General features: G+C 38.6%; 2 protein-coding genes across 2 annotated transcripts in view; one reads left to right on the forward strand and one right to left on the reverse strand.

The window, feature by feature from the left end:
- LOC140138804 (uncharacterized) overlaps positions 1-2385 on the forward strand; it is a 52448-nt gene extending 50063 nt beyond the window's left edge. Inside the window, 1 exon segment of the mRNA XM_072160574.1 lies at positions 1-2385. Within this exon segment, the coding sequence (XP_072016675.1) occupies positions 1-78 (78 nt within the window). The 3' untranslated portion in view covers positions 79-2385.
- Positions 2386-8377: 5992 nt separating this feature from the next.
- LOC140139221 (large proline-rich protein BAG6-like) overlaps positions 8378-14656 on the reverse strand; it is a 60728-nt gene continuing 54449 nt past the window's right edge. The window contains exon 24 of the mRNA XM_072161001.1: positions 8378-13083. Within this exon, the coding sequence (XP_072017102.1) occupies positions 12817-13083 (267 nt within the window). The 3' untranslated portion in view covers positions 8378-12816. The remainder of the gene's footprint in view (positions 13084-14656) is intronic.

Consider the following 14656-nt stretch of genomic DNA (forward strand, 5'->3'; position numbering starts at 1 on the left):
ACTTCATGGTTTGGACCAAAACCATCTCCAGTCAAGAAATATGTAGCTATACAATCACCTCAAGCCAGCTATCGGTAATAGTGTTGGTGTGGCAATTTGAGCTAGAGACTATCACTATCAAGCTGATACATCAGATAATGCAGCTAGTGCTGCTACCCATGTCAAGAATTTCATATTTATACAATCATTTCAAGCGAGTTATCCATGATAATGTTTATGCGGGAATTTAAGCTAAAGACTGCCACATTTTGAAACCATTATCAATCTTACTAAAAATCTGTTCAAACCAAATTCCAGGTAACTCAAAAGTATTTTGCAGGCATATGATAATGTGATCAAACGAAATGAGTCTGATGTCAATCAAAGTCAAATTCTGTTTTCAATTCCATTACATGAGCCATTCTCAGAACTTAATTCTATTGAATAATTAGACTTATTGTTGCAGAGATATGGCTCAGAACAATAAAATACAAAGGAAGTTGAACACCATTATTGTCTAATCTCAAAATCAATATTCCCGATATCTGACTCATTTGGGTTGATCACATCACATATACCTTTACATATATTATAATGACTTGATGACGAAAAATCCTGTTAACTAAAATCCAATGCCTTAACAATTGTGTGTTAGCTTGTGATATATCCAGAAAATAGTAAATAAATTCAGAAAAACAGCATGAAATTGGGCAAAAATACCCTAAAACCGGCTGAAAATCAATTAAATTGCGTAAATTTTGGCCACACAAAATTGGAAAAATCTTGACAAATCCAGACAAATCACAACCCTGGTTAACAAGGTTCTGCTGTATACAGTCGCCTCAAGCCAGTTTTCGAAGATTGTGTGTGTGCGGTGAGTTGTACACTATCAGTTATTTGAAAGCATTGGCAATCTTCATAATATAGGATTGCAGTGATATACTAGTTCTAGTTCTGCCGGATTTCTGGGTAGACAACTTGTATGTTGTATATCGCACCCAGCATGTCCTCTTGAATCTAGTGGGTGTGATACAGGTATGGGAATGGGGAATAGTCCCCCTGTGTTATTTGAATAGCTCTGACATTTTAACATGCTCATCAGGGATGACTCTTCGTGTACTTGGGACCAACAGCTTTAGGTGACTTCAGAACCATGCCATGTCACTTGTACACTAATATTATTATACTAGTATTATACTAGTATTATCGTTTTACCCATATGCTCCGACACTCTGGAACTACCTCCCTGAGGACATTATCCAATGTAATTTGCTGTATTCCTTTAAGTCAGCCCTTCGTGCCCATCTTGGCTAGCCAGTTCCATTTGGTGTTTGTTTATTCTGTGTTTTTGGTTTAAGTTTTCTATTTATTTTTGATGTTTTGGCCTCCCTTTAATTTATTGCTTTTGCAATATTGGGCTGTGCCAGGCCTACGGGCCGAATGGTATAAATAAATAAATACACCGCCTATATACCTGCACGTGCTTAACAGTGTATGGGGGTGAGAAGAAATTCTACTATTGTATTCTGTAAAGTAATTGAACACAACTGCAGGATTTCCGATGTTATAGGAACATTTTTAGAGAAGAAGAGAATTCGCACCTAAGGCAAGCCCTACCCAAGGCTCGAACTCTCACCAATCCTATTCTCCCGGACGACAGTGCAATGCCTTAACCGCTTATGTTAAGAAATTTATATACAATCGCTTCAAGGCAGTTATCGGTGATAACTTCTTAGTGAAGAGTTGAACCAGAGACTGCCATGTTTTTACCAACAATAATCTTGATATACAGTGCTTCATCTCGTATCAAAAAATCGTACCTACAAAATTGCCTTAAGTCACTTTCAGGTGAAAGTGTTTGCATGGGGATTTGAACTAGAGACCACCCCAGTATTATCTTGTTATATAGGATACTATAATGCATGCTTGGACCTTTTACTATACCTCTTACTGGGTTAGTCCAGTTAAATCCATACACCCCTTATATAGACTTGCTTTAATCTCCCACACAGGGAGTGTGAATTTCAAATGAGGTTATCTGAATGTGCAACTCCATTTGAAATTCACACCCCTGTTACAAAGATTAATTGGAGCAGCCCATTCTTGATGCTGTATTTAGGGGTTCATTCATAGGATTGAGGGCATGATCGCTGTTTATGCCCGAGGCAGCGATCATGCCCGAGGCAGCGATCATGCCCGAAATCCTATGAATGAACCCCGTTCATACATACCTAACATTCTTAGCAATTCAATACAGATGAAAATAATAAGGGTTTACAAGTTTAAATAACATTTCCATACCGTTTCCTTCATAAATTGGAAGAAAATGAGTAGGCCTACTTGTAGGAAGCAGCTCGGCTCATTAGGTCAACGGCCGGGAGTCAACGCGTGATACGCGCCATCTTTTGCTCTCACGCGTGAGATGGGCGCGGTGACATCGCGCTGCGATGTACGCCACACTAGCAAATCGTGGATCGTGTTAATTGGGTTCCAACGCTGCGTGGCGCAGCTTGTTTATGCCCTGCGTACTGGTCATAAACGGTATTTATGACCAGCAAAAAGGGGCGCAAATCCAATCAGAAACGTCGTTATATCGTGAGTATGTATGAAAAATACATCATAAATACCATTTTGTCCCCTTAACACCCCCTGTTACAAAGATTAATTGAAGCAGCCCATTCTGGATGCTGTATAAATACATCATAAATAACATTTTGTCCCCTTAGCATTTTACTACAAGTTTATTATTCAATTATCTGCTTCAAATGATTAAATGCAACCCAAATTTATAAGAATTAAGTCAATTTTGGTTGGCTAAAGTATAGCTGGAACTATCATGTAAAAAACAATACACAAATTATGCTGCTACAAATTTCACATGTACTACATAGTTGTTGAAATGGTTATAGTTTTCAGCACAGTACTTCAGTGGTCTGCCAAATTGGCGCAGTTTATGGCGTATACGGAAGTGGGGTGGTGATTGGCTAATTGAATCACATCATCACATCGGCACATCATTCGCTAGTCAAACTGCGTAGTATCGCGTGACCTAGTTCTTTTTACGCGATAATCAGACAGAGCAGACGGACACCGCTGAAGTAATTTGCTGAATGGTATAGTGCAAAATTGTCAATTGGGTTTAATATGAGTTTATTACTGCAGGTAATGGGGTAGTGGGCAATTCCAGTTGAAATCCACCCCCCCCATGGAAGACACAAGCATAATCTCTCACACAGGGAGTATATCAGGTATATCAAGTTGAGTTTGGAATCTCCACCCCCTGTATGGGAGATTAAGGTCATGTCTTCCATAGGGGTTGTATGGATTTCAACTTAGATAGCCTAATGTGATAAAATTAAGCTGTTTTAAAGTTAATTTTTTATTACTTCCGTGGTCCAAGCGTATATGAGCATACACACAGAAGATAATTGTTGATATTTAAAAAAGAATGACAATAATATTTAGTGTTAGGTGACCAAAATCAACTTCAGAGAAACTGGTCTATAAGTGACTTTTCACTTCTATGTTCATGAGATTCTGGTCAACTAGAAATTGGCATTGATTTGCTTAACAAAAACAAAATCCTTTGGTCTTCATGATGCCTCAGTTGGGAGGATAATCACTTCAGTTCAGCATACAATAAAACTGGGAGACTCTGGGGGCAGCCATCACATCCATAATCACAATCTAAATGGGAAGTACCATGTCTCCTACTTCCAAATATAACAGTAAGGACACCAGGAGTTTTGTTAGCAGGGTTGCAAAGTGAATTTTTACTGGGGTGGGCAATATTGGGAAGATTGTCTTAGAAATAGGCAATTTTTACCCACATGGGCATTTGTCACACAAAATAAGGCAAATTCTGCCCAAGTAGATTTTTGCGCCAAGTACAGCAATTTTTGCCCAAAATATGACAATTTTTGCCCAGAATAGTGGATTTTCTGTGATTTTTTCCTGACAGGAGGGCAAACTGGGGGAGACCAAATGGGAGGGGGAAAATGCCCCCTTGGTACTGCCACTGCTTCCAAATATAATTCATATCATACAATGTATAGACGCTTGATGATTGAAGCATCAAAATGGGAAGAAAATTATGCTTAGATTGCATGGAATAGAAGTATTTATATATATTTATAAATTTACGTTATTACTTAGATGTTTTACAGTAATTTAAAGGGGTATTTTGTGATGATAGCACCCTCTTTTGGGGGACATGGATCACAAAGTACCCCTTTAATTCACCATGGTGCTGATAAGTTGGACTTGATCCATTTTGTGTCATTTTTGTGCTGAAACGATATATTCACATAATACTGTCCATTTTGGGCTATTCCAATTAAAACCCATACACCCTCTATGGGAGACATGTTATTAATCTTTCACACAGGGAGTATGTATTTCAAATTGAGTTACCTGAATGAGTGACTCTTATTTGAAGTCTGCACTCCCTGTGTAATTAATTAAGTTCATGTCTTCCATAGTGGGTGTATGGATTTCAACTGGAATAGCTCATTTTGTTCACTGTATATATTTTATCTTGAAAATCTGAAGTTGCCTAAAAATGATTCTGAAGTAAAAATCCAGAAAAAAATGCATAACTGGGGGAGTCCAACTTTTGAGTCCCATCTTACCAAATAAATTATTATCAGTGCTGCATATATATTTAGTTGTTTTGGTTGCTTTTGTGAAGCAATTTCACAACACAAAATGAGCTTCAATACATGTATTTGTAATTTTCATATAAATGTAAATATCACAGATGCTATTAAAATGTATATAAAATGCAACATATCAAGATTAGAAACTTTGTCACCAACTTTGCCGTTATTTTCTTGTGTTACTGATTTTAAATAAAAGATGTAAGCATACTCTGAGTTAGCCTACAAGCTTGGAAAAAAATACTCCACGTTCTTCTGACCACTTGACATGTGATATGTGACGTCATTACCCGGCAGTAAGCGCGGGAATTATGGCAATTTCCATTGTTCTTTGCCCTGCAGTGTGCGTACGCATCGTAGTTTGCTCAGGGCACATGCATTTTAAATCGCCCACCACATTTCATATAGTACAAGAAAGCCATTGAACAGTGTAGCGGTTAGTTCAAGCATATCGATAGACCAGTCCCTCGCCTTTGTTGATAAGCAATGATGTCAAGTGGTCTATAGTATGCATGCTATATGACTCGCAACTGGAAACTAAGAATTATAATAGTGTTGCCTCAATGTTCATCTCCATATACCCCTTCCTCTCCAATCAATATCTATAGACCACTTGACATCACTGTTTATCAACAAAGGCGAGGGACTCGTCTATCGATATGCTTGAACGAACCGCTACACTGTTCAATGGCTTTTTGTACTATATGAAATGTGGCGGGCGATTTAAAATGCATGTGCCCTTAGCAAACTACGATGCGTACGCACACTGCATGGCAAAGAACAATGGAAATTTGCATATACATTCGCGCGCATACTGTGGGGTAATGACGTCACATGCCAAGTGATCTATAAGTGGTTAAGATCAGCACATTCCATTTTTTTTTAGATTGTAGGATCAAGATGGGGGATACAGAAGAAAGTCTTGACAATAGGCTAATTTCATGTATGCTTGCACAAAGGGTGACCAAGATGGGTGAGCCATAGGTTATAGAGATTATAGACTCTTGAGGCCATTCTGGTGACATCTTTTTGCCCCTCCCACCCCATATATATTTTAACAGCAGCCCACACAATGGCATGCTAGAGACGTCCAACTTTAAATTTGGTAGGGGAACAGGCCAGAGGGGGTATGAAATTTAACTGGAACATCCCAGAGGGGTATGTAATTTAACTGAAACAGCCAATCCAGAGGGGTATGTAATTAAACTGGAACAGCCCATTCGCCACTTGCACGGTTCCGCCATTATGCACTATATGCGGGGAGAGCCTCGAACTGGCAGCATACATGAAAGGAAGAATTACGTAACCTTACACAGAATGTTATATGACTGGTTCAATTCCCATTCATGTATGCTGCCAGTTCGAGGCTCTCCCCGCACATAGTGCATAATGGCGGAACCGTGCAAGTGGCGAATAGGGTATGTAATTTAAGTGGAACAGCCAATCAGAGGGTGTGTGGAATTTAACTGGAACAGCTCAGAGGGGTATGTAATTTAAGTGAAACGGCCAATCAGGGTGTATGTAATTTAACTGGAAGAGCCCAGGGTGTACGTAATTTGACTGGAACAGCCTGGAGGGGTATGTAATTTACATGGAACAGCCAAAAACGGCCAGAGGGTGTATGTAATTCAACTGGAACAGCCGCCCAGAGGGTGTATGTAATTTAACTGGAACAGCCCAGAGGGTGTATGTAATTCAACTGGAACAGCCACCCAGAGGGTGTATGTAATTTAACCCAGGGGTGTACGTAATTTGACTGAAACAGCCTGGAGGGTATGTAATTTAAGTGGAACAGCCAATCAGGGGTGTATGTAATTTAACTGGAATAGCCCAGAGGGTGTATGTAATTTAACTGGAACTGCTGGCTGTTTTGCCGCCCCTTCCTCAAAAGCCCGAAAAGGTTGACCCAATTTTTTTCTCGGTCGTTTGATAAAGTGAAGGGAAAAAAAAAAAAAAAAAACGGTTTCAGGCGGTAGCGCCCTAAAACCAGCACATTTTGATGTATAGTACCATTTTTTAAGTTTTCTATGCTTTATCAAATTTTGCCGCCCTTTTTTTATTTACCAATTCTTTTTTGCCGCCCCCCTTCGTTTTAGCCGCCCCTGTTTTTGCCGCCCCTTCTTCTTCCGCTGCCCCTTCATTTTGGCCGCCCCCTGCTTTTACCCCGGGGGGCTGGCGCCCCCAAAATACGCGCATGGTAGGTCAGAATCTCAAACTGTCAATCTGTACTAAATATCAAGCGAAACTACAAGACTATCATAATGCAATATAATTAAACAATTCACACATATATTGGTTTTGTTATTCGCATTATTAACACTTTATTATTCATCCAAGAACAAGAGAAATCATAGTGCATATTTTTAAAGAAATTAAATATAATATTATACAGGTTTAAATTAATACATGTACATTATGCTGCCAATAACGTGATTTTAAAGGTGAAGAGTTCAGACACTAAAGCAGATAAACGCCATTTTCAAACTTTTTGTGTTAAGGTGACCAACACCTGCCCTATAATGCTAGCTTTAAATTGACACCCTACATCAAAAAATTCAATCTAAATGTTTGCAACTATGATCAAAAACAGCACAGTTTCTTATTATGTTCTTTGTATTTGCCAAGTTTGCTGATATCTCAAACTGAAACAAATGTATTTATCATCAGTTTTTGGAACTGAAGTTTTGAAAATGTGGAAGAAAAATCCTTTAACTTGAGAAAGATCCCATGTTTTGTACAGTAGGCCTATATGTGTAGAAAAAGAGGATGAACAAGGAGGAAATCAAAAGAATAGAGGAACTTACAAATGTAATTGTCACAATGAATAACGCACAAAAAGTTTGACTTTCAACATCTTTCACACAATAGTGGATTGTTTGACTCCAAAATGTGTAAATTTAAAAACAGTTACAAGTTGCAAAAGGGTTTTTGCTTCATAAGAAAATACATGGTGCTACAAAATTAATGTCTTGTAAATATAAGGTACTTTACATATGAAGAGCTGCCATGTTAAGTCCACAAACACGTTTCTGATTTATCTGTGCGATATTACAATGGATTGTGATGCTACAGATATAGTAATTTTAGTTGGATGCACCATTACAAAGCAAACAGTGGATGGTTGCACAGTAACAATACTGTACTGTGTGATGTCTTTGTTTCCCAAATAAGAACAATAGTCTGCATGTGTTCCAATATCTGTGTCTGCATATTGTTAAACAGCATTGTTGTGGTAAATAATGGCTTGTTGATGGTACTCATTGTTGCTATGTCAAACTTATCATTGTGATTGTATCACACAAGTATATGAGAAGCATGTGGTTGTGGACTTAACATGGTTTGGAAAAAGCTCTTCATAATTATACCGTTTGTATAATTATGTGACATGTTCTGATCCACTCAACTCAAAGTCCGGAAATGTTCTTGCTATTTTTAACTTGCCATGCAGTGCCTATATCCTTACTGATGTTGACATTTCCATGCCATACTGGGTTACAAAGTTATATCATGACCATTTTCTTAAGTTATTTCTATGCTCCTATTTTTGCCCGATTCGCAATTTCGTGATTGCTGACCTTGGTCCGATTTGACTAGATCATGTCACACAATGTACATATCAGCAAGCTGCATATTTATGCCATCCTTAACATTCTGCACATATATCAATCCACTTACCCCTAATTAATATTTGTGGGCATAAAGTTTTGCAAATCAAAGAATTTTGATAAAAACCAAAGAAAAACCTGGTACAAGTGAAATTTTATTATAAAAAAAGTTAATTCCTTCTGCTGATGACAAATTTTCCGTAAAATTACATCACTTTTTTATGAGAATTGGGCTAGTGCAGTTGAAATCCATACACCACTATGGAAGACAGGACCTTAATCTCCCATGCAGGGAGTGTAGATTTCAAATGGAGTCACCCATTCAGGTAATCCCATTTGAAATTCATACTCCCTGTGTGGAAGATTAAGGTCATGTCTTATCTTAGGATTACAACTGGAATAGCCCATTTTTTGTACCTTAACCTACCCCCCTCTTTTTACATAAAACGGTAGATAAACAGATACGGTATATAGAGTTATAAAATCAACTACAAGATTTTTTTTTAAATATCATAATTTTGGTGCATTTTACATACATGTACATCACATTTTGAGATTACAGCTTGTTGGGTGAAGTTGCAACTTTCTATTTTTGATAAAATAATAAGAAAAAAGGTTTGTATGTCTTAAAGCTTGCGAAGATTTTAAAATCCAAAACGTATTGTTTTTCCCCCAATTTTTAAAAAAGTTTTTCCAACTCAAACTACTTTACAAACTAACATTCTCATCCACAGAATGAAATATTTTTGACTACTTTTAAAGTGTGAAATCACACAATTCTTCCAACAAATTCAGTTTCAGAAAAAACAAATTTTTACTGATATTTTTTGTCACAAATAAAAATAATTGTAAAACTGGTAAATATCTCCGAGACAAATATGCACCGTAAAACGAACAGTGACATACAATTATTGGGTCTTTAATGCCCAAATTTGGGATGTATAATGACCACTATCATGTGCAAGCTTTGAATTTTTTTCTTCTTTTAAGTTTTACATGAAAAAGTTGTCCAAATCGTGAACAAGTTCTGAGCAAATAATACCTCTTGGTATCATATGTGACACAATCTGGTCCATGGGGGCAAAAGGCGGCAAATATGAAACTGAGATAAAGGTAAAAATATGGAGTAAAAAACAATAAAATACATAAGAAAATAGACATCAAAAAACTTCATAACTTTAGAACCAAGTATGCTAGACCTTTGGTGTTTTCAGTAAATGATAGCATATTGTATGTATAATGTAATAATTACAGTAACTCAATTTTCAAAAATGCCTCCTTTGGGCCCATGGACCAGATTGTGTCACATATTTCCTCTTTAACTTTTAGACAACATTCCTTTAGCTTACAATTACAGGTACATGTAATTGCAATCTTTACTGACCTCGTAAATCTTTGTTTTCATAGAGGCCCCTCTTTCTTCAGCAGTTTATCAATGTTTTATAGAATTAAGTCCTTGGTATTTATATTTTTTTCAGCAGTTTATCAATGTTTTATAAAATTTAGTAGTATAATTTTTCAGTAGTTTATCAATGTTTTCATAGAATTTAGTATTTTGATGAAATAATGGATGGCATTTATTACAGCATAGGCATGGTTCCACAACACTAATACACAAATTGGAAAGATTTATCTTATTTTATAATTCAAGTACTAAACTAAGCACCTCCTCCCCATGTATAAACCCACCCACCCCCTATTGGAGTGTAATTGCCCATCTAGCTAATGCGAGGGGCTTATGCCTGAGTGGTTATGGTGAATTTTAACTCTCTGAAAGGTTACTACAGTCCGTTTGGCTTTCTCAAGCGAGTGATGTCAGTACTTTGTCAGAGTTACTTAACTCTGCGCGTATATAGATGTACACCTTTGATCATGTGTGTAAACATGCCAGTTCTTTGTGTCAGTGTGCACGTTATGGGAAGCACGATGGTCCAATGGTTAGGGCGCGAGCTTCATAATCGAAAGGTTGTGGTTCGAACCCCCACCGCTGCCAGTGTGTTGCGCCCTTGGGCAAGACGGCTTAATTCCCAATTGCTTCACTCCACCCAGGTGTAAAATGGGGAGCTGCTGGGGGTAATCACAATCTAAGTCAGCTGAGAGTACCTGCGCATCAGTTGCGGACTTGTGGAAGCGGAAATGATTCTGATATATCCTAATGGCAGCGGAATAATTGTTGAAGTGTGCTGGTACTTAGGTGTAGCGCACGTTAAATCACCGACATTTATTTATTTATTTATTTATAATACTACGCGCACTGGTGCATGCACTGATATCACTCACTAGAGGAAGCCAAATGGACTATACAGGGTGTCCCAGTAAAAATTACAGAGTTAATAAAATTGAACGCGAGTCGAGATACAGACATCAGAATCAAACAATTTAAAATGTAGCGCATAGCCTATTTTATTGTGCATCATGTACGAAAGTTTTATTCGATTCAGTTGACTGGTTGCGAAAAAAATTAACAATTACATAATGCGCGCATCAATGCAGTTCATTCCAAGTTTGATCAACATACATTATGTAATCGCTCATTTCTTCGCAATTAGTCAACCAATTCCAGTAAAATTGGCGTTTATAATGTAGAAGAAGATGGGCTACACGCTGATGTTTAGATTTTTGGATTCCGATGTCTATTTCTCGACTTACGTCCAAATTCATTCGCCCGGTAATTTTTTCTGGGACACCCTGTACAGTAACTCATCTTTCTGTTTGTCCATGTTCCTCAGAATGTGCTCTTCCATTTAAAATCCACACTATCCTTGTGGAAGATTTTGGGAATATCTTCCACAGGGGGAGTACAAATTTCAAATGGAATTAGCACATTAGGAAGTTCTTGAATTTCTTACATTCAACCTGAATCTTCCACAGACCGAGGGCAAGTTTCAAAAAGAGCTGGTTAATGTGCTAATTCCATTTGAAATTTATACTCCCCCTGTGGAAGATATTTCCAAAATCTTCCACAGGGGTAGTGTGGATTTTAAATGGAACGGCCCAATCCAGACGAGTATCCATGTACGTACACAATCTCACCCTCAATCTTACACATAGTGAAATACACAGACTAACATATTCCTATGGGTTCCCAACATTTTTTTTCAATGCAGAACCACTTCTTGAATGTCATGCTACTCCTGACCCTATTTGTCAAAATTGGGTCACATCTTATTGCTGGATAGTCTTAAAATTTTTTTTATTTTTAAGCGCAGTGATTTATAGTGCGCTACGCACAGGCACAACGCCTACACGCTCATCCACAAGCCTCAGCACACTTTACAGGTTGTCGCTGACCACCATGGCCCACATCATTCCATAAACCATCCAACAACAAATCAGGGACTTTGCTGCTTCAAGAGCGCACACCCTACACAATCCACATATAACCATCGCAACCAGGATCAGCTCCCGAGTTTCGACGGGTTACAACGAGACAATTAGCAGTTAGTTCCTTGTCCAGCGTAATTTCAAGCTAACTCAATTTTTCCACAAGAGCGTACTAGGCACCACCAGGGTTCGAACCCGCAACCTCTCGCACCATAGTCGAACGCCTTATCGATTGAGCTAACTTGACTGCTACCCCATGTTTGGCTTGGGACCAAAGAGATGATACCCAAAGAGTACTGACTCTTACTGAGGGCACAAAATGGCGTACCTCTGGATTATTTCACCATGTGCCTGGTAAATTTCGCTTTAAAATGTGAGCTTTGTTTGCGTTCTCCTAATAAAGTGTTGCGTCAATAACTCATGCTAAGTGTTCTGTGTGCACACTTTTGCTGTAATGGTCCGTTCTGAGTGAGTACTCCTTGGGTTTGATCTCTTTGGTTGACAACCACTGTTTTGGAATCCCTGCTGGCATGCACCCAGTAACTGCTATGGAATTTGTGACAAGTCAACTGACCACAAATGCAAAGATCTTATTACAACATGTGACCATTTCGCAATACTCAGCCAATATGAGTGAAATTAGTAAATTGCATCCATAATTAAAACCACAAGGCAGCTATCATGATTGAATTGGCTATGAGTACGTGTGTTGGTAGGATAAAAGCTTAATAAGAAGCTTTATAGCTGCTGTTTGTCAAAAACAGCAATTTCAGTCCAAACATTGTTTTAATTCCTGTATAGAGCTATAAATAAAAAGTTTTAAAAGAATGATACATTCATATCTTTGTAAAGTGTAAACAATTTTGACATGTAAGATTAACTTTGATATAGTGAACAGATGTTTAACTTTCACCTCAGATATAAATAACTACGCTCAAATCAACGGATGGGAATTCATAGTCAGTAGTGTGTGGTTTAGCTTGTAAGCATAGAATATCATTGGTTCATGGGTATCGTCTACATCTAAGCGTGTTTGCATAGTGTGTAATATGCCAATGTGATCACTGAAATTGTCAACAAGTTTCGTACCGTTTTAGACTAAGGGGAGTTTTCATGACGATACCCAAATAACAACTGGAATAGCCTTTTACAACAAGCAACATCGATATTCACACCACAGTGTTTGAATTCCAACCACCCAGTTCGAAGCACATGTTTGCAAATTTCACAGAGCATTTCCAGGTATCAATTTACTTCTTTTTATTCTGAAAATATTTCTCGGCATTCGGGAATCTCTTCGGATCATAGTCAGGATCCCGTTTTAGTCTTTCTTTGACTGCACTTTTGACCTGTTCTTCACATGCTTTGTGTAGCTGGGAGTCTTCTTTGGCTTCTTGCATAACTGTATCCATACTGGTGACGGGCTGGACACCGGCTGTCTGTATCGCTCTACGGAGAGTCTCGGGCACATAAGTTTCCATGCCATTGCTTACTGGAACATTCCTATCTTGTGTTAGCTGTGAAAAAAAAAGATTGGAGAAGAAAACATGGTCAAATAATTTGTGTCTCTCTTTAATGCTGTGTGTGCTAGCCATAGGTTTCAACATAAAAAGTCTAAGTTTTGAGATATTTTCTCAAAAATATCAGCAGCTATCTTAAGAACCACTGAACGAATACCAGGCTTGTTTGCACTTATTTTAATGCCCTTTTCCTGCTGATTCCAAATATGGTCATGACAATTTACAATTCTGAAATTTTTGAATTAAAAAAAATATTGAAACTTGTCTTCTGCAGTCGACACCCGCATGGAGAGAGTTAACAAGATGTTTATCACTGTAATGTGATAAAACAGGGATTCTTAATAGGCTGCATGCCTGCAGGCCAGATCCAGCCATATCGTGGTTGGCCTTTGAGCAGCTCTGAAAAGTACAGTAAACATAGCAAAATAGGGTGTATTTGGCCTTAGCACAGATCTTTGGATTTTATTGGGCCCTCCATGAAAAATGATTGACAAACCCTGTAGGCATGGGCAATCTATACGCAGGGCCGGATTTACCTTTCTGGGGCCATGGGCCAGGCCAAAATTTGGAGGCTCCCCAACTCACCGTGAGGAAGGAATGTGCACTTAAGCGGCCAAGTTTTGGTTTAGATATATATATAGATGAACAATGTCGGCGGGAGCATTACAATTTGAAGAGAGAGATGAACGAAGATTTAGCTAGGATATTCGCGCACGCAAAAAATTCCAATTTCAGACTATTTTAGCCCATAATGAAGGTGAATTTTGCTATATAACTGGTCAGTGCAATTTTGCAATTTACCCAATTTTGGCCCAAAACATGGTGTTTGGGGGCTCAAAAGGAAGATGTACAGGGCAATTTTGGGGGCCCTGGGCCCACGCCCATCTGGCCCAATGGTAAATCCGGCTCTGCATACGGCTCATGGGCCAAATTTTGTCACTTACTTTGAGTCTCTTTGATGGCATGCCACATAGGTAGGCATCACTGAGTGGTGCCTGGGGTGCTTGTCTTCTGTCTCACAATATCTTGGTTTATTTGGTATACTTACTTTGAGTCTCTTTGATGGCATGCCACATAGGTAGGCATCACTGAGTGGTGCCTGGGGGGCTTGTCTTCTCTGTCTCACAATATCTTGGTTTATTTGGTATACTTACTTTGAGTCTCTTTGATGGCATGCCACATAGGTAGGCATCACTGAGTGGTGCCTGGGGTGCTTGTCTTCTCTGTCTCACAATGTCTTGGTTTATTTGGTATACTTACTTTGAGTCTCTTTGAAGGCATGCCACATAGGTGAGTGGTGCCTGGGGTGCTTGTCTTCTCTGTCTCACAATATCTTGGTTTATTTGGTATACTTACTTTGAGTCTCTTTGATGGCATGCCACATAGGTAGGCATCACTGAGTGGTGCCTGGGGTGCTTGTCTTCTCTGTCTCACAATATCTTGGTTTATTTGGTATACTTACTTTGAGTCTCTTTGATGGCATGCCACATAGGTAGGCATCACTGAGTGGTGCCTGGGGTGCTTGTCTTCTCTGTCTCACAATATCTTGGTTTATTTGGTATACTTACTT

The sequence above is a fragment of the Amphiura filiformis genome, chromosome 18 (genome assembly GCF_039555335.1).
Source record: "Amphiura filiformis chromosome 18, Afil_fr2py, whole genome shotgun sequence".
NCBI lineage: Eukaryota > Metazoa > Echinodermata > Ophiuroidea > Amphilepidida > Amphiuridae > Amphiura > Amphiura filiformis.